Source organism: Syngnathus leptorhynchus, chromosome 1 (genome assembly GCF_054491065.1).
Source record: "Syngnathus leptorhynchus isolate UIUO chromosome 1, UIUO_Slep, whole genome shotgun sequence".
NCBI classification, from domain to species: Eukaryota; Metazoa; Chordata; class Actinopteri; order Syngnathiformes; family Syngnathidae; genus Syngnathus; species Syngnathus leptorhynchus.
The window spans coordinates 12,188,371-12,210,397 of NC_141195.1; the positions used below are offsets into that span (position 1 = coordinate 12,188,371).

A 22,027-nucleotide genomic window follows, 5' to 3' on the forward strand; every position below is an offset into this window, starting at 1 on the left:
TGGTGCTGTAAACAGTAATACATTATTTGGAAGTGTGCAGTAGTAATTCATCTATTTTACCAGTGAGTGTATGCCAAGGTGGCAAGCGGATGGCCTTCTTGAGGAAAGTGAGTTCTGGGTGGTAAAGTCGGAATGTTTGGTCGACAATGTGAGGCGATGGCTCCACGATCACCTGGCAGACGGCTATTGGATCACCATTTTCTGCTTTGAATGAAACCTGGAGATAGAAGGTCAATAAATTAGCCCCTACAGGATTTCTTTCAATTAAGTTGATTTCATTACAACCGGTGCTTTATTTAATAGACAACCAACACTTTGCCTGAGAGAGCACATATAAATACTGTTTAATAATTATGAATGCTGTTAATTTAGTGCCGTTGTGGCTCGAAACTGATGTAGAGCTATATCCAATGTCCATGTTTACGTTGCTGTTACATCGCAGATGCTGTAGACGATTTCAAGCCTGATTCTTCCTACGGCTGGAACAAGCCTGATTTCTCTCGAAGTATGTTTCTAATTATTTTTATTCTGCTGTGAAGCAGATTTGTATTTTGTCACTAAGAATAAAATGAGAATGGTTCTACTTAAACCAGCTTTAGTTGCCTTGTGTGTAATAATTAACCATAAATAATCGTTTTAATCTCCCACATATGGTTGTACGAACCATGGAGGTATGTACACATAAAATTATAACATCTTGCCATTGGGGAAGCTCTTCGTTGTTACCAAATGACAAATTTAAATCAAAATGTGACATTGTACATTTTGGTTATTGACTCTCAACCTGACAGAAATTGATTTACCACCCAACAGCAGCTGTGCAAATGATTGATGTATCAGATCGGCAGACCTGTGCTGACCATATGTGGCTATGGTGACATTCTGACTGACAGTGGCATCCTGACAGTCTGTCAATTCAAACAGGACACATACTTGACTCAGACCTGACCTTATTCACCTTAACAGGATTCAGGTTTGTTTTTACTTTTCATGGGAGAGCAGTTCTGACACACAAATGGGAAGGCGACCATTGGAACATGGGTATTTATTCCATTAAACAAGGCAATGGGTGTACTTAACACAAATAACCCTGATACTATGACTGCATGTTTACTTTTTAGTCAGCTGCCTGCTACGCACTCACTTCCAAATATGGGCAAGCTTGCATTGGGATGCTTTCCATCTTGTACGCTGTCTCACGGCACACAACAAGAAAACCAAGTGCCATATGAAAAGGGCTTTAGTTTCTGAGCTGGTCAGATACTGTAATAATCTTGTATATCCAGAAGGAAAGAAAATCAAATCACTGCAGTGTTTCCCTATTATTATTAATAGAATAACCTTGTATATCTAGAAGGGGAAAAAATAAATCAAACCACTGCAGTATTATTATTATTCTGCAAGTATTTCTAGTTATTCGGGAATGTCAATTTTGAATGAACCAAACAAAAGAAATACCATATTAACATAAAATTAAATGAATTTGCAAAATGAAAAGACCCAAAGATAAATTTCATTAATTGTAATGATTACAGATGTTGAAAAACAGTTCTATTCTTTGTGGACATGGTTGCTGATTACTACATCAGGTGAATATGAACTCTCTATAAGTGGTTAAATTTGATTTGCTGCCTAATGAGAGCAGAATAAAATCCAACTTCCAATGCAATCTCACGTAGCAGAAATAGTTTTTGCTGACAGCAGTAATATGATGCGGCTACACAGTAAATTACATCACAAGAAGGTTAAAAAAAAAAACACAGTCTTATCAAGGTCATCCAATAGAAATGTACTATACTGACATTGTTTCTCCCTCCTCTCAACTTCTTACGTATTATTAACGGTGTGTGAAATGGGAAAGTAACTTCAGCCGTACTTAGCGTGCATGCTTCATTTAACTAGATTAGCCAGACGTGTCAAACTGTCCTCCTTTTAGAGGCACTTTAACGCTTAAGCCTGATATTTCCAGTTGAAGATAAAAAAAAATGTAAAAAGTTCAGTAAGATAAACAAGATAAATGTGATTTCTGGCGTATAATTTTGCTCGACACTCTCACTTGTCTGACTATAGTGTAACTTTTGAAATAGTTGGCACTTCAAAGCAGCAGGAGCTGCAGCGGAGGGAAGAGGAGATGAAGGCGGAGGCTACACATTGCAAGTTCTGTCTTAAGAATTCTTGCAGCTGAGAATAAAATCAGATAGGAGGTAAACATGATCCTCTATAGCGAGGAGATCTTGAGCACAATAACACACACGCTTTACCTTGATGGTTTTGGCAGCAACCATATTGGACACAATCTTCTTAGCCACATTAGAACTTTTGCTGGGAGGTAGAAAGCTCGGCCCCTGCTGTGAGGATATGATAAGACACAGAATGCTTATCAAAATTGATGATCTGTCAAGCCCAGATGAGAATGAGTGCATCGGATAGCTTGTATTTTGCACCCCAAGCCAGAAAAAAAACCTGACAAAAACAAAACAACAGCATGAAGATTTAATAGGGAAGTCTGTCCTTTTGGCATCAACTTTTGAGTATCAGTACATGTTCACTAAGTAAAGCCAGCTATGATATATCTCATTAATATCAAATATATAGTACTTATATAGGTGGCTCACTTTCAGTTCCACTCCCCATCTCCCACTAAGTTCGCACATCAAAAAGCCCAAAGGGCAAAAAAAGTCGGTACACTTGCACGACTCGATACAAAAACTGCACAATAAAAACTGCCTCAACAATAATACTGATCAGTTTGGATTTCATATGTCAGAGCATTTCACACTTTGATGTCACATTAAAACGAAACTATGACAAGCTATGACATATATTGAGATGTCATGCTGGTATATGACTGCTTTGAACGAGAGTTCCATTTAGGTCATACATCTTCAACAAAATCCAAAGAAAAAGGAGCATGTATTTTTGAAATGCATTTTTATTTTAGGGGGCAGATTTTTCCTGAAATCTACACGACCGCAGGGACATTCGGCTTTTCACTGTGTTCATTATTGTGCTGGTGACTGTGAGATTTTTCAAAGATTTGGCGCAGCTAATGGTCTTGAAATCGAGCTAAATATTGACTGGGTTGCACATCACTGCAGACTGCCAACACAGTAATAAGCCCACTGTATTGCAAAAAGAATGACACTCCTATGGGGTCGAATGATTTGTGAAACTAATATTTTAAATGCACTTGATTGGAAGTTTTGTTTAAAGACTGTTTTTTTAATACAAAGCAATTCATTTTTATATGACCAAACAATATTACAGCTCTTAAGTGTTGTGTAACACAACACTGTTTATAACATATGTCAATGAGTCTATTTGATATGATTAATATAAATATTTACATTTAAATTAATATTACTTCATATATACAAATATGTTGTGGCTTATTTTGCTGACATTAAAAAATAAAATATCAATCCATAGGTCTGTTATAACATTACATCTTTATATCATATTTGGAAAGCATCCTTTTTTGATTCCGCCTTTGTATTGGGACTCGTGTTGTTGTGACTGGGAAGAATATGTTTGAACTAAGCACCCTCTTCTGTCAAACTCGCTTTTAACTAAATGTGTGTTTCAATTGACTGTTTTCACTGTCTTTGTGGCTGTCCCATGGCTATATGTATGTGAGGTGCTTTGTTACAGTGGCAGCTGTGGTAAAATGCACTATATTAATAAAATTGTATGGTATTGTGTTGGATTGTAAATAGAGTTCAGACATGTTTTATAAGATTAACGGTAAAAATCTAAAGCGGGAAATATTTGCTCTCAACTTTACCTGAGTACTCATGTTATGGTCACACAGGAAGCTCTGGTATTTTAGCGGGATATGAACGCTCTCCTTAGGTCGAAGGTAAACCTTTGGTCCCACAGCTCCTTCCGCCAAGTGGAACAAGTCCTCCTCCACCGAAGAAGGTATTTTAGTAAGTTCTTTGAAGTACTGCCACTCTTTTGTGTTAGTGATGACACTGGATCAAGAAAATATTACACACAAGTGACTTTAAAACATGTCTCATCTCATTGAGGTGTCAATTGTTATCAACTGTCGAACCATCCATAAAATAGACACCGTGGCTAATATTGTGGTGTGTATAAAATTAAATGAAACAATTAGCTGGATTGTGTCATCTGGATAGAAACAAAAAGAAAGACCCCCGTCCAGCATCAAAAGTCTACAGTTAGTACAAAATGCTGCTGCAAGGCTGCTCTCACGGACAAGAAAATTTGATCACATTACCCCAATATTAGCCAATTTACACTGGCTCCCGGTCCATTTAAGATGTGACTTCAAGGTTCTTCTATTAACCTATAAATCATTGCATGGCTTAGCGCCTTCATATCTCGTCGACTTAGTTGTTCCTTACGTTCCGTCTCGTAAACTTCGTTTGCAAAACGCTAGTCTTTTAGTGACACCGAGGGCCAAGAAAATGTCTGCAGGGGCTAGAGCATTTTCTATTCGGGCTCCAGAGCTCTGGAATGCCCTACCAATGGATATTAGAACTGCTACCTCAGTAGAAACATTTAAGACACGTTTAAAGACGTATTTCTATGATATGGCCTTTGATTAACCTGTAGTAGCCGATACGGCTGGAGTTTGTTTTTGCTCCCTCTCCCCGACCCCACTCCCCCCACCCCCCCCTGGCTGGGGAGGTGGTTAGGTGACACCCAAGCTGACGACGGCTATCTAGATTCTCGTGGACCAATTCAGCATGAGGGAACTGCAGCGGATTACCCTCCTAGAGGACACTGCCAGGACAGTCGAAGGCACCTCCGACAGCTCTTGGCTTTGGCCTGGACATCCACTTTTTGATTTCCATATTATGTATTTTATGTGCCCTCTTTGCATCCATTGCAGCCTGGTGATACTGAAAGGGGGATCCTTCCCTCTGTGGTCCCTTCTCAAGGTTTCTCATTTTTCCCCTGGTAGGGGTTTTTGAGTTTTTCCTTGCCCTTTTGGGAGCCCAAGATCAGGGGATGCTTTGAGAATAATTGTCAATTGATTGTCTATGTGAAGCCCTTTGAGACTGCTTGTGATTTAGGGCTATACAAATAAACTTGACTTGACTTGACCCCCGTCTGAAAAATTGTCAATGGCGGTAACTCCAAAATATCCAACTTTCCTTGTTACTTTTCTGACTGTTTGAAGAACAAAACATTTAAAGAAATCTCAGATATGATAATCAAGGAAACTTGAAGGAGCAATAGCTTATAAGACGATCGATGGAAAGAAGAATGACTCTCAATTAGACTAGGTAAACCTGATGGTAGGGCTAATGCCATAATGAATCATCCATGGCGCTCGCCAACCTTTGTTGATCAATGTGATGTGTGTTAATCCAAAACACAGGTATGAGCTGAATCCTTAACAGGCGATTTAGTGTGTGTAGATTAACAACAATGCAAAAGAAATAAACACGACAAGATACAGAGTGCGGGTGATCCAAGAATCAACAGCTCTCATGGCTGCCATATGTGTACTGTATTAAACAAAGGCAGTCACATTTTACCAGCATTATTCTTGTCTTAATGTGTAAATGTGTGCGATTTATGTGTGTCATTTGAGATTAATTGGTCTTTGATTACAAAACAACAATTAGACAATTGTTTGATGTACTTTGCACAAGCAAGCTTGTAATCATATGCAAGTGTGAAGCCCATTAGTCATATCTGAAAATAACAAGAAGTGGAAAACAGCCTTAAATAATAATGGACAAATGCTATATTAATTTACTTCCAGTAAGTATTATATTCACATCTGTACATTATTTTCTATTTCTGACAACGCTCGCTTACACTCCACCACATAATAATAATAATAATAATAATAATAATGCAAAACTTTCATTCTGACTTAATGATGCCATTTGAAAATCTTCTATGAATGACCTTACCTTGATGAATAAACGTTAAATGTTTGGGTTAAGTTTCTACGTTGTATATTTTGTCAGAATGGGTTTCAAGTGCTCTAACTGGTGCCATTTTACACATTTACACAATTTTGACCGGTGACAGTATTTTTTCTAGCATCTTGAATTACTGTGAGTACCACCTCCAAAATTTCTGCCCCCAAAATGTTTTTATTATTATTATCATACCTTTTACTGAAGAACACTTGTCTACAGTTTTGCATGTTCAGTTTGAATTTTTACAATTTTGGCAGGTATTTTCATGCAGCACACATTACGTAAAGTTTAAGTTGATTTATTTTAAGAATAATATTGTATTCTGTTTGTTGTGATTGATTTATGTTTAAAACTTTTCTTTTAGTCTATTAAACAAATGTTTATCTTGTTTGGCCTGTGACCTAAAGTGTGCTCAAGGCACTTTGTGTGATAAAATTTTACACCACTGAATAAAATGTGTTTTGTCTTTTCTTAATAATGTATCATGATGTTGTTTCACAGACCTCATCAGCAGTATTAATCTGTTTTCTCAGTGCATCTAAATTCAGTCTGTCACCAAAGTCTACCATTGGATAGCAAAAAAAAAAAAAAAAAAAAGTTTGTTTATGTTTCACTTTTTCACAATGGACAGGGTCTGTGAACAATGTTAACAACTCCACAAGTATTTCTGTCCCTTCTTCACCACCTTTGGGAACACGTTCACAAAGTGTTAACATGTTTTCATTTCAGAGCGAAGCGTGTTACACTGTCAGCATAGTTAACGGTCAAACACAAACTACATGGAAACACATGCTCACAGTTGGCGTGCTAGATTTGGGACATCATGTTGGGCACCTTTTCTCTCTTAGAGAAAAACATGTGAATGACCAAACCTCACCTGAGCTCAGGATCATTGCTGTGGATGGTGACTGTCTGAGGCGAGTTGAAAGGGTTTTTAAGGACAAATTCCATGTACTCGGCAGAGCCCAGGCTGGCGAAAAGTTGATGCGGGGTTGTGATAGCATGGCAAAGCATGTTGCTGATGCCTTCTGCCTTGCTAATGTCTTCAAAAAAGATGCTCGAAGAAGGTTGTATGGTCAAAGGAAGGTCTTTAGTCCCATCCTAAGACCAAACAATATTTTTAAAAAGCTGAGCAAAATACAAAACAACAAAAATATTACTCTACACTGTACATTATAGCATTACATGTCAATTTCTTATCTAAAACTAACTATCAAATGATGAGACCGCATTTATTGTTTGAAAACAATAAACTAAACAAAAAAAGAAGCCTACGGCTAGTCTCAATTTTTCACAACATTGTTTCGATCAACTGCTCATAGCTAGAACTTTACCTTACAAGCAGTAGTATGTTTTAGTGTAGAGAAATTGTGAAATGATATATGAATTACTTACATATGTAAATTATATCATAAAATTATCTACATTGCTGTGCTAAATTTGAAATGAATATTAACATTTTTTATAATCCTGTGTTCACTGCCAAAAAGTTATCAAGAAATTAACCTAATATTGAATTCTAGGTGTCTTCTAAATTAAATGTGTAAATAAAATCTACAGTACTAGGTTAAAAACTGAATACAGTAAAACAGCAGAGCTTAACATATAACTGGAACAATCAGCTCAAAAGAAAATAGATGTTTCATGAAAATGTGACGTACAAGACCAAAATGTTTGGTTCAACAATTACGAAACATGGAAAAACATGGAAAAACAGTTTTGAATCTCAATCGTATTTGTAAGGCATGGAAAATGAGAATGTGCTGAAGCTGTTAATATTTGACAGGGAATTGGCTGTAAGGGCTGTGTGAAATAAAAACACCGGTCGTACCGCAGGAAGTGTAATGTACAAAACGTGAGTGAGACACAATACTGGCAAAATGACATTTAGCATGTGCACCCGCGAGTGAAAGAACACGTTGTACCTACAGTGAGAGGAACAATTAAAACCTACTTGTACTGTTCAGTCACTAAAACACGGGTGCTTGAAGGGCGCGCCACCGTGTCAATAGTAAAAATGGCACGTTCCCTGGCAGATGCACCACGTCGCTATGAAACCTCCCTCGTGAGTGTTTCAGAGCCAGAAGGAAAGCTAACACTTTCTCAACTGTCTATTTAAGTCACAATAAACTATTTGTAGGCTTTCGAAATAAGAAAGTGAGCTCCAATTGACATTAGGTACACTCCAGAAATGCAGTTTGACCTTACCATAACATGAGTCGTTTTATAAGCGTCCTTCTTTCCCTCCTTCTGGTGCACGGCGGCCATACACTGCAGCTTGCGATGGCCACTCTCAAGCTTGCTCTTTTCCCCCAAAAAGCTGGTGTTGTTGTTGATCCCACCTCTGTACGCTGGTCCACGCTCCTCTTGTACCTGCAGTCTCTGGGCCTGTGCAGTGTTCTTCACTACGAAGAAGAAACCATATGCAGGCATGAAATGTATTTATTCACTGAACAGAATAAATTCTAATCGCTTTGTTGTCACTGCCATATGTTCAAAACTCTCGCCAAATGTTCAGGGGAGACAGGCGCAAACAAATTATAATGTATTTTTGGAGCACAAAACCAACAGCTTGTGCAAAGACATGAGTGGAGTCAAACAACTGGCACTACGAGAAGTGGGCCAGAGTCCGACTCGTGGCGCGACATACACATGCTCCTTAGCTCCAATCCAACCCCCCCCCCCACCCACACCCAAACACCCCACACCAAGCCATGCATACATTGCAAGAGGAAGTGACTAATTATTGGCATTTGGCATTTGTCACCAAATAATCCATTATGATTCGGACTGGATCATGCAAATCATCCATGTTGCTGTAAAAGCTCTGACAAGAAAATTTCCCTAATCCTGCACTTTGCACAACACTCCAGCGTGGCCAAGGTTGAAACAGGGGACTACTCAAATCATTGCCTCTTTGCATTGCGTATTTTTAGCTTCAGTACACAGAAAATGTGTAAAGCGATAAAAGTGAACTGTGGGCTTAGCCAAAATATGGCAGCTCACGCAACAGCGAGTCATATTTAAATTAGGTTCAAATCCATCAATTTTCTACCGCTTATCCTACTCAGGGTTGTGGTAAAGCTGGATTCTATCCCACCTGACTGTGTGCTGTCCAGAAAATGTATATGAAACATATATATATGTTTCATATACATTTTCTGGACAGCACACAGTCAAAGGGCAACAATAATCCTTTGTTGTTTGTCTGAACAAAGGAATACAATAGCTATCATCAATGGAGACATAATGAACACAATTCAAGTAGTAACTTACAATGTTTATGTTTTGTTAATATCAAAACAACATCCATCCATCCATTTCTGAACCGCTTTGTCCCCACGGGGGTCGCGGGCGTGCTGGAGCCTATCCTAGCTGTCATCGGGCAGCAGGCGGGGGACACCCTGAACCGGTTGTCAGCCAATCGCAGGGCACACAGAGACAAACAACCATCCCCACTCACACTCATACCTAGGGACAATTTAGAGGCTTCAATCGTCCTACCAAGCATGTTTTTGGGATGTGGGAGGAAACCGGAGTTCCCGGAGAAAACCCACGCGGACACGGGGAGAACATGCAAACTCCACACAGGGAGGGCCGGAGGTGGAATCGAACCCGCACCCTCCTAACTGTGAGGCGGACGTACTACCCAGTGCGTTATTATATACAGCAAAATGTTATGATTGCTTTTTTGAAATGTTATTAAATACAGTATTGGACGGTTATACATCAAAATATCTCATGATTTTTTCTATAATTTACTTTCAAATATATGGAGATGTTGCATTCGAAATTCCTTTAACCCCTTTCATTAATTCCTCGGCAAAATAATGTATGCATCTTAAGAGAAACATTTTGTAAACTGCATTATTTAGTAGTAATCCATATTTGTGGCCGTTAGGCTTTGGCTGAGGTTTCAGCCCCACTAAAGTGCCTTTCAAGTTTATATTTGAGTGTCATTCATTTCAGACATTCCAGTGCACACTTAGCATCATCACATGCTATACACTTGACTAGCCATTGCTTGTTTAAGTGAGAGGAAAAAGTGGTTTCTGTCTCAGTGTGTTTGCTTGGACTCAGCATACACATACATACACACACACACACACACACACGCGCACACACACGCATACACAGGCATACGGAGCAAGCTTGTGGCTCGCCACCAGAGATGCTTCTGCAGGCTCAATTAGGCTGGAAATTGAGTGGGTCAATGGTGCAGCCAACAGCCACAATGTGGAATTGAGGTGGTTGGCTTGATCAAGGCAGTGAAAGACACTGACTGCTAATTGCTGGGATAGAAACACATGGAGCCACATATATATATATATATATATATATATATATATATATATATATATATATATATATATATATATATATATATATATATATATATATATATATATATATATATATATATATATATATATATATATATATATATATATATATATATATATATATATATATATATATATATATATATATATATATATATATATATATATATATATATATATATATATATATATATATATATATATATATATATATATATATATATATATATATATATATATATATATATATATATATATATATATATATATATATATATATATATATATATATATATATATATATATATATATATATATATATATATATATATATATATATATATATATATATATATATATATATATATATATATATATATATATATATATATATATATATATATATATATATATATATATATATATATATATATATATATATATATATATATATATATATATATATATATATATATATATATATATATATATATATATATATATATATATATATATATATATATATATATATATATATATATATATATATATATATATATATATATATATATATATATATATATATATATATATATATATATATATATATATATATATATATATATATATATATATATATAATATATATATATATATATATATATATATATATATATAAAACTCTATAAAATAGGGTCAATTTTTATACCTTTTGAGGAGCAATCAATGGCTTTTTTTTCTTAAACTACATTGTCATTGCATTATTGCTTAACAGCGGGATGAAATGAGTGACACACACACACGCACATCTGTTTTCTACTACTAACAGTAGAAACAGATTTGAACAGAATCTTAATCAATTGTCTGCATAATTTGCAAGCTCATTTGTGTAAACAGTCAAGCACAAAAAGCTACATCTAATATTTTTCCCTAATACAAAATTATGTTCCCCCAAGGATCAAAACATTAAATGCAGCGCGACAAAACAGTAAATGCAGACCGACAACAACATACGAGAAAACAGACAAGTGACAATGCAAAAACACTGTGTGCCTACTTGACTTGACATGGAATCGCTTTTTACTCAGTTAGCGACCCAAATTCAAAGACAAAAGGTTATTTGACTTTGTCGAAACATAGTCAAAACGTAGTAGTCCAGCAAAGAAAAGGTTAAAAACTGATAGTTTTTTTGTTATATCTGTAAACATGTTTTGTCATCAGCTTTATTTATGGAAGCCCTTTCCTTTTAGTCAGTGAACACACTGATGGAACAATCTTGGCTTCCAACACCCGAGGCTCAATCAATACCATGGTCACAAGTCTGGCAGGGTTACAGTAATTGGCGTCTTTGACTGACAAGAGAATTCGAGTTGGAGACAGCTGATAACATGATGACTGTCATTCTGATTGATGGTTAATGTTCTCTGGGTGAATAATCAGTGTCGTTTCCACAGTAGAGCAAAGCCACAATGTTGGGGGTTGCATCATCAGAGAATCTTTCAATTTCAAATTTCAATGTCAGACATCATATGCCCTTCAGCTCCATGACTGATCCTGACGCCATTTTTAAGGCATACATTTGGACTCTGGAAGGGACAGTAAATTGACTGACTTGTTCATCATGTACCATCACAAAACCTTTACCCCAGATAGGTTCACGTGGGGTAAGAGGAATCATTTATGAACTGAACTTAAACATACAGTAACACACCTTATTTAGATATGAGTTCCAGGACTACTATCACAAGAGAAACATTTCAAATCCTATACTAAACTGTGTTTGTTCACTGAGAGATCTACCAGCAGGTCTTTCTAGTGGTTTCCAGCAGGCTTTGCTGCTCACAGCGCCCTGAGCATTCCGCTTGAACTAGAACAAAAGCACATAGAAGACATTAAAATGGCTGTGACAACAGCACAGCGTATCAAGTCAAGTCAATCCATCCATTATCTGAACCGCTTATAAGTCAAGTTTATTTAGTCCTTAATCACAGATACGTCTCAAAGGGCCCACAGTTGACCAGTAGTCTCTGATCATAACTGCCAGCAGGGCAAGGAAAACCTGGGCTTCACATGCCCACAATTGACCAATATTATCTTATCATAACTGCCACCAGGGCAAGGAAAAACAAACAACAACAAAATGATCAGGGAAAAATGTGAAATCTTGAGTAGAGACCACAGATGGGAGGATTCCTCTTCCAGGGTGACCAGGCTGCAATGGAGGCCAAGTAGCAACATTTAACACACATCTGGAAGAATGCTTCCAGAAGTAAATGAAGGTTTGGATTACTTTGAATGAAAAAAAAGTAGTTTGTAACTGAAATATAACTTTTGTGACACCAGTATCAAAACTTTTCTCACACACCCAGGCCAACATATGGAGCTGCTAAAAGGTCTAATCATGTTTAAAGCCCTGTTAAATGCAGGTATACAGAATACCTTGATCGAATTCTAAAGTTTCAATTGTCAACACACACCCAAAGAGCTGCTTAGTTAATAGAGAACATGTTTTATAATTTTTTGCAATGAGGTTCCGTATACCACTGAGGATGCTTCCTTATGAAATACAGTGACCACATCAGTTATGCCGCTTAACCTCAAACTCGGAGCTAAGTGAGGTGTTAGAAGGGGTATCAAAAGCACCCTTCACATGCTTTCCATGCAGACTCCAACAAAAAACTGATAATGGGCAACATCTCAATGAATAATAGGAGCCTGGGGTTGCCATGAACACAGACAGCAGTTCTGCAGATTAATGGTCGAGGTGTCTGCCGTCTCAAAGCATCACCTTCATCATCCATCAGCCTTTACCACCTCCCCACTCTGCGCAATGTAATTGTTTGAGTTCTCTTTCCCCAAATACTGTTGTGAGGACATTACTTCTGCTTAAACATCTCCAATCTATAATAAAACCATCAAGACGAACACCTCAATGATTCATTATAGGCCTTTCAGTTAATTTCTTTTGTGCATAGGATTGTTTTGGAGATGGATAGAATTATGCAAGAAAGCTTGCTACGATGCATTATGAAGAACATCAAGTACTATTTGCCTACAATAAAACAAATGGCTTAATAATGAACTCAATTAAAATCCTCTGATTTAATTTGTTAAGCATGCTAATTAACCATCCATCACCATAGGAGATTTAATAGTCCTAACAAATAATGCCTAATCAAATCCTCATCTAATTGACACGGAGGTCTACATCTGGGTCATACGATATCTAAATTTCCTATTAAATTATGGATTATACTTTACATTGAACTATAATGGCAATAACATTGTGACCTTTTTGGAAATTTGGAAATCTTTGCAAACTGATTTTAGCTCCTTTTTATCATGTAAGGTTCTTAATTTTCGAGTCAATATGCAGTGTATCTCAATACGTCCCGAACTCCAATGACTACTTACCAAAAAAATACAACAATACACGAATGAGTCAGATAGTGAAAGACAAACCACAAAACGATGGGGTTTTTGTGTGCCTTAGTGAACAAAAAGAGGCTTTAGAATTTCTGTTACGCATTGTGATGCATTGTTGATAGCTATCTTACTGAATAAATTATTCTTGAGCCTTGATATTGTTATATTTTAGTTGCCAAAATATTGCAATATTATATCAGCTACTCTGCTGTTACCACCCCTAAATAATATTCCAAATTTGTGCCGCAGAGAAAACACCTGAGTAAAGCTGTTCCTCATTTATGGGAAAGGAGAACTGGAAGAAAAATAGCAGGGGGCTGAAGTCTTATCACATTTATTGATAATTTGGCACTGTTGCATGACAATAATCACATTGAGCAGCACCCCCTGGCCCACTCCACTTTGCTCTGCTGGCAGTTCTTGAGGTTAAGGCCAGCAACCAGCAATTTACTGGCCCAAGAACAAATGGGAGCAAGCATCGAGGGACTTTCAAAGTAGTCTGAAATAATCAATTTTTGCTGCCTCCTGATTCCAGGCCACTGATCTTTCCAAATAAGCAGATTCTCCCTGTCACCTCAGGGCTAAAAGCAAGGTTGACAGAGCGAGGCCTTTGAAGGAAAAAAAACAGCTTTTAATAAATAAGACATACTGTACTGTATGATCACCCCTTGGGGAAGCCCTGAAGACCAACTAATAGTTAGGTAAATTCCACATGTAATTTGTTTCACTTAGAGCACCTTTCAGCAAGAGTTTCAGCCTTTCAGCAAGAGTTTCAGTGCTCTCTTTAGCTGCAACACTCACTCTGGGGCTTATCAGACTGCTGCAGATATGTGAAGGTTGGAGAAAGTCGCCTTGTCTACTGTGGAGACATATATGTATGTGCATGCTCTCATGCACACAAGTAAAACTGTTTACTTGTGTGCATGAGAGCATACGCATGCCGGTCTATTGGCAGAGCAAGAGAAAGGCTATAGATGTAGTAGTTCGAAGCAAGTAAACAGATTCCAGCGGCACGCATTTGCTGAGCAATTTGAAGTCACAGGTTCAAATCTCAATTCTGGATTTTCTGCACGTTTTTTTCTGAGGGTACTCAGCCCCTTCCACCATTCTGTTTATTGAAAGACTAAGTCCTCCAGTAAGTGATTTATACAGTATATACCCTGTGACTGGCAACCGTTCGTTCTTGTACTACACCTCTTGTCAAGAATTAACTGGGGAGGGCTGCAGCAATTAAATGAAAGGTTTTGTTCTCTTAAGTCTATTCTAAATCTGTCTGTTAAAAAGTTGGTGTTTTGGTACAAATAGTTCCCTCAAAATAAAAGCTTAACTGCTATTCTATTGATGTTGAAATAAAATGCAAAACTACAGAAATGGGCCTCAGTTTTTCAGAACTTTTGATGGCAGCATATTTGGCCGGACTTTATAGGCTACGTGTGCATAAATTACTTTGTAACAAATACATACTATGTTTTTGCCTAATATATTTTTGAATACTCTGATGCCATCTGACATGTCGATAGTCTGTGTCAGTCGATGATATACAGTTGTTCGTAAAATGCAACTTTGCCTTTGACTCGGCTATACAGTGCTAAATGTAGAAAAACGTCTGCCTTGATTTATTGTGCCAAGTGAACATCATTGATGATTACGATCTAGACATTAAGAACTTGCAAAGTGGCCATTGAGGCTGAGGTGAAACATCGCTCCTCCAATTACCTCCAATTCACTTGCTTGGCGGCTTCATGAGATAAAGACAATACAGCAAAATCGATTTCCTCTTGGTTGACCAGTCAGTTTCATTGGAGATATTTTTACATTTAAATTTCATTTCGTTTTTTGTCCTTGAATCTTCACTAAAGGTCGCTTAATAGAATAATGAATAAGGCTGTCAGCACATACATTGGACTAATTTAATGACTTGTCAATCCCAACTTAACTTTGCGGTAATATAAAAAGACATCAATTGGTGGTCTGCTCTTTTTCATTTAGAATAACAGGCTTAGGCAAACTTTTTGAATTAAAAACATCTGATAAATATAATAAAAGACAAGTTTCATAGAATGTATGATTGAAACACATTGAAGCAGGACTGCTGTAACAAAGCCCATCATGTTAGAGTACATAATTGAACCTATATTTTATACGAGGTGCACAGTCTAGTGAAGTCCAAGAGAAAAACTGTATTAAAACTGCCTTTACAAAGACAACATTGTACATCTCAAATTCAAATCGATATTTACAATACAATTAAAACCTGTAATGAAAATTCTATCTTTATTATTTACATCTGTATTTGATGTGATTGTGTTTCCCAATGTTTGAAACAAAAATATTTCTGACCTCTCAATATAAATACAGCTTAAAAAATTATTCATAATGTATGTTTAACAGAATTCTAGCAATAAATAAGCATATGCTTCTGCTAAAATGATTGGAAAAAGCTTTTCCTCCATTACGTGGCACACAAATCATTTTAGTTCTACTTGCTACTGTTACCGTCATATGCATCAGGCTTGAAATAAACAGTACACCAATGTTCACATCAACTGAAGTTGTAGCTATGCCTTCCCTATGAATGCTGCAGAAATATAATCCATAGTCTTATATTTGCTACAGCGTTTCCTTTTCTTGCTGCCCCTCAGTCTATTCTCAGTTAAAATGTGTCACCTTAAGTAAATGCTCGTTCGCTTCCATTGTTGTTGTTTGTGCCAATGTGTTTCCCTCGTGACTACAGTACACAAGCATGCGGCCAGGTATTCCATCCATCCATCCATCCATCCATCCATCCATCCATTTTCTGAGCCGCTTAGTCCCCACGGGGGTCGCGGGCGCGCTGGAGCTTATCCCAGCCGTCATCGGGCAGTAGGCAGGGGACACCCTGAACCGGTTGCCAGCCAATCGCAGGGCACACAGAGACGAACAACCATTCGCACTCGCACTCACACCTAGGGACAATTTGGAGTGTTCAATCGCCCTACCAAGCATGTTTTTGGGATGTGGGAGGAAACCGGAGTGCCCGGAGAAAACCCACACGGGCCCGGGGAGAACATGCAAACTCCACACAGGGCGGTGGAATCGAACCCGCACCCTCCTAACTGTGAGGCGGACGTGCTACCCAGTGCCCTACCGTGCCGCCCCGGCCAGGTATTGCATCGTTCAAATGCGGCATTAGGTTGGCCTGCATGCATTTTTGTAAACACAGCCAGGGTGGATTTATAAGTATTTGAATTGCAAGAATCCAAGCATATGACAGAAAAATCACGAGGCGTAGAGTTTCACATGATATTGGTGTTCTATTGCAGAATATTTCCATCCGCCAGTCTCATCACACAAGGTGCCCCATGCTCTACTACACCTGTCTGTCTATATGTCTGCGTGGACGCATGAGCGCTCGCCTCCTCGGCATGTGTGAGCGGTTTGATTTCCACCCTGTCCAATCTCAGTCAGAGCCTTCACCCGGCACATCCATCTCAATCCATGTGTAACTTTTCGCCTTTTTGCCCACTAATGAATGCCCTTCATATCCTTCAACAAGCCACCCATTAAGAGTTGTTGAGTCTGATGAAAAGACACCTCGCTTCTCCCTCCCAGATGTGTTGTTGAGGAGGTGAGGGGAGGCAAAAAAAAAAATGTGAGAACTAGCACGGAGAGAATGTGAGGAAATAAGCTAACATGGATAAGGAAACAAAGAAAAGTTCTTGTGAGCCCGCTTCCCTTTCCAAATTGATTCCGAATGTCCGCCAAGCTGTTTGATGGATAACTGAGCATTGATTGGAATTTACATCCAGACACAATCCACCCGCTCCCTCACCGCCACTTCTATCCAATAAGCCATTGCACTCTCAACCTGCTTTGAGTGATAAGCACAATGAGAAAGTGCTGGCATATTTAGAACTTAGAATGGCACTCTGCACTGTTTCTAAGGTTGGGTACAATGAGGTGTTGTTTATGCAAGGGAGTATGTTTCAGCAGTTGATGCATGGCAAAAAAAAAAGATACTGGCAGCAGCCATTGCTCTGTACAAGCCCAAAGTGAATGAGTACAAAAGAAGGGAAGATATAGGGAGCTCCCTCGCGAGCTGAAGTGGAACTATCACATCACAATATTTCTCCATGGTAGAGTGTTAGCTTTACAGCTTTCTAGACTTTAAAAAACATAAATCTTAAGGATTCTCCTGTGATTTTCCAACCATAGTAAAGTAAACATGACTTTATGGTAAGGGACATTGGCTGAATATAGTAAGTGCTTTGTAAATATTTTAGGGGAAAGAGGAAGATGAAGGATCAAAACTACTCTATGAAAAGTACACTCTACACTCTGAAAAGTTTAAATATTCATATAAACTTGTATATAAGCAACAAACAAAAAAATCATAACTTTTTTCAAGAGTAATAAACCTCATTTTCCACACACACACACACACACACACACACACACACACACACACACACACACACACACACACACACACACACACACAAACTGTCAGCATTGGAAACAAACGGATAACAGCACAAAGTGACAGAAGCGACTGCTGAAATTTGCTCAACTTTCAACTTGGTGTTTCATGATGAGGGTGCGTACGTGAGCAGCAGATCTTAATGTCAATAATCCTAATGTGTCAGTCGGCTTTGATTAAAACCTAAAAACAATTAACACGCAACATGGAATTCATCAAAACATTCCCAAACGTGATTTTGCTGCATAAAAAGCAAGCTGGTAGGAACAGATGAGCGTGTAATGCTCCTACTATCTGAAAAAAAAAAAAAAAAAAAAAAAGTTTTATCTGCAGGGCCTAATGCTTGGGAAAGAAGTTGTGTCTTCTACTCCAAACCTTATAGAATCACTGGCCCAATTATTATTTTGGTGGTTATTATAATTGGTGTGTGTTTGTCAGAGTACATTTCATGCTTTAAATGTTCCAAAATACTTGCCGCCAATGTTTCCAGTGCGAACATGCAGCCGACCTCTGACAATGGTGGAGGGGTTGTTGGAGGCGATGCCTGTCTGCAAGGTTTCCTCTCCGACATAGTCGGTTGTCAGAACCTCCAGCTCATGGAGTGCTTGCACGGTCATTTTGCCATGCCGCAACATGTACTGGAGATGCAGAGGCAGAAAGGGACGTTTAAAAACAACTTTGTTAGGATAAGTAGAACTGATAAATGGTTAGATGAATGTATATTTACACTACCATTCAAACGTTTGGGTCACTCAGACAATTCAGTGTTCTCCATGAAAACATACTTGCACAAGGGTTATCAAGAGTTTTCTAATCATCCATTAGCCTTCTAACACAATTAGCAAACACAATGGACCATTAGAACATTGGAGGGATGATTGCTGAAAATAGGCCTATGTGGATATTGCATTGAAAACCTGACGTTTGCAGCAAGAATAGTCATTTACCACATTAACAATGCATGTATTCCTGATTAGTTTCATCCTGATTGAAAAAACAGTGATTTTATTTTTAAAATAAGGACATTTCTAAGTGACCTCAAACGTTTGAATGATAGTGTATTTTATTTTGAATTTAACACATAAAATAGTAAAGTCAGATGCAACCAGAGTGAGAAATGTCTTTTTTAATACTTCTTTATATTAAAACAATATGGGCGTAAGATATGATGGAATTCAAATGCCTGTGATCATCTGGCACTATGAGACAGAAAACTAATGTGTTACAAAAAATGTGTTAGGTTTACACGATAAAAAAATTCATACAAAAGCTGTGAACTATATTGTGGTTAAAGATTTCTTTTATTGTTAGGGAAAAACAGAAATCAAAAGTAATGTCTGTTTTGTTTTTTTTTGACGGAGGATATGGTGTGCTTTATGCATTGGGACATGCTTCGCTATAATGTCAGGCTCGCACTATAAAATCTACAAATCTGCATGAATCAGTGATGGATGCACTGCAATGCCATGACGGGTTGCAAAAACAGATAGCAATCTATTATAAATTATGCTCTATCAGTGGTGGTTAAAATGTCGCATGAATTGGAATGAGAATTTCTTCTGAGAGCCATAACATCGTATTGGTTTTGCTCACAAATGGAGTGTATTACCTTGAGCTCAATGGCTGTTGAACCAATGAGCAGCAATGACTCACTGTCCCAAATGTGAATATGCATGGTGTGAAGGGCCAGGTAGCGCAGGAACCAATGCTTCTCTCCTGGCTTTAGAAAACTGTCATCAACTCTGAACTGTACCTGCAGCCCAGGTGAATCTGCACAAAGATAGAGAAGATGGAGAGGAGGCAATGCAGCCAAATAACAGATTGCAACTACCAGGAAAAAACAGACCAGTTGAAAGTAGCATAATCGACACAGAATAATGTACCATGAAAGACAGACATGAAAATGAGTCCTTACACCATATGAAAGGTGACATTAAACTACAGTTCCTCACTCCATCACAGTTTATTGTTAGTACTCCCAGTTTATTGTTTAATCAATTGTGTTTTTGTTTAGGTATTTTTACACGCGCATACTCAGACCTATCCCCAGACCTCAGACTTCAGGGTGGGACATAAAATACATGGGGGGGGCAATTACTAATAATACCCTACAGACAGTACTTGCTCAGCTCCATATATTTGATGCTCGCATACTCAATTGGCTCAGCACTGCGGCTCCCAATCAATAGTCTTGATAAAGTTTAAATCTGTTTGAGGCATGTGGGATGGCTAAAACTATATTCACAAATATTCATTGGACTGCTGGAATATTTTTTGTCTGTCAAGAAGTATGTTTTGAGTATGATTACCACAAGAATGTTCAAACACAGGCTAAAATAATTTACCGTCCATCTGCCCAAACACCCAGGAAGTCTTCACTTGGACCATTAATTCACCCAGCATGCCATGAGCTTGTAACGATGAAAGAGCAAGAGAAGAGCCAAGAGGAAGATGGACAACACTTTGTGGGTGTTTGAGTTCAGAAGCAGGCAAAGACTGAGATATCTGCCCCGAGGGGCATATATGTGTGTCCGTGTGGGTTGGCAGACTTGGAGCGACACCCAGCAGAGTGACAACTCACCCTGCAACACTACCACACAACCAGGATAGACTGTCTGATGTGTGCACAGCAGGCCAACCAGACTGAAAGTCATGCAGGGCAACAATGAAGTGTGCGTTTGCGTGTGTGTGTCTGTGTGTGTGTGTGTGTGTGTGTGTGTGTGTGTGTGTGTGTGTGTGTGTGTCACTGTGGTCATTATTGTTTGGCTGTGTAACTGCAGGTCTCAGGAAAGATAACTCTAGTGTACGAATGGCAAAACTGTATCATACAATGAACTATCAAACAACATTTACTGGTGAATGAGAAAGTCAACATATAATCGGCATTTAATTGGCAAACCTCCAATCGATTGTTTATTTTGAAAAAAAACGGCAGAACGATTCATCAAATGTTATGTTTGCACCAAACATTTTGGAATTATAACCAAAAGATGACAACTTTATTTCTCTTCACCACAACAAAATCCCCCAAACAAATGTTTGGAAATTGTATTGTTGAAAGAACACACCAGTAATCAATGAAAACTACGATGAAACAATAGTCGATGGCTGCCACCGGAATAATGATTAGGTCATCTGCATCAACAGCACATTTAAACTAACGGGCCAGGAGTCAAGTCAAAGGCAGCTGAAATTGGAGCCAAGAATGGAAGTCACAGGATGTAATGTAAAACGATGCAATCTTGTTGCATTACATTCAAATTTACGTTGTGCTTACTTGCTGCACTAAAAGGACTTGTTTTTTTTTTCACCAGGTTTCTCTACAGACTGTCACACTTTGACTCAGGTTTTGGTATTTATGTCTGTTTGTGGGCTCACATAAACTATAAAATTCTGGTGAAGATCAATATTGCAGAGGAATACGCTTCCAGGTGGTACATGTAATTCCAAATATAAATTTATCTTTATGAAAGCTCCATTCACTTCGAAAGCCCATCTGTTGCTTGCCTGTTGTGATGCATAAGATCACCACCTCCAGGGTTAAAGTAAAACAACATTGACTACTGCTCTTAAGTGTGTGATTGTTACTTCTGCATTATACTACCCTACTCGGTACATTTGGCATAAATTTGATTCACTCTTTTTTTTCCGGATTTCTGGAAATAAAAATGCAAAAGTCTTCTTTTTTTTTTTTTCGTTGCAAAGAGCAAAACAAATTGACCAATGGGTTCTGTATTCTTCACTGTTTTCACGCTCCATCGGTCTTAGTATTTATATTGCAGCGGAAGCTCAAAATCCATCCACAATGGTCCATCACGGAACATTGGCTGCTGTTGTTGTCGATGGCCTACATTAATTTGATTGAATTTCCCATGGAAAATTAATTACAT

At 38.0% G+C, this 22,027-nt stretch overlaps 1 protein-coding gene across 1 annotated transcript in view; it reads right to left on the minus strand.

Annotated features, from left to right (window-relative positions):
* The window catches only part of nphp4 (nephronophthisis 4), a 104,921-nt gene that overhangs the window by 12,272 nt on the left and 70,622 nt on the right, over window positions 1-22,027 (minus strand). The window contains exons 16-22 of the mRNA XM_085919860.1: window positions 19,747-19,907; window positions 18,613-18,775; window positions 8,118-8,314; window positions 6,787-7,010; window positions 3,785-3,974; window positions 2,262-2,348; window positions 61-217 (exon numbers count right to left, since the gene is read on the minus strand). Coding sequence (XP_085775986.1) covers window positions 61-217; window positions 2,262-2,348; window positions 3,785-3,974; window positions 6,787-7,010; window positions 8,118-8,314; window positions 18,613-18,775; window positions 19,747-19,907 — 1,179 coding nt within the window. The remainder of the gene's footprint in view (window positions 1-60; window positions 218-2,261; window positions 2,349-3,784; window positions 3,975-6,786; window positions 7,011-8,117; window positions 8,315-18,612; window positions 18,776-19,746; window positions 19,908-22,027) is intronic.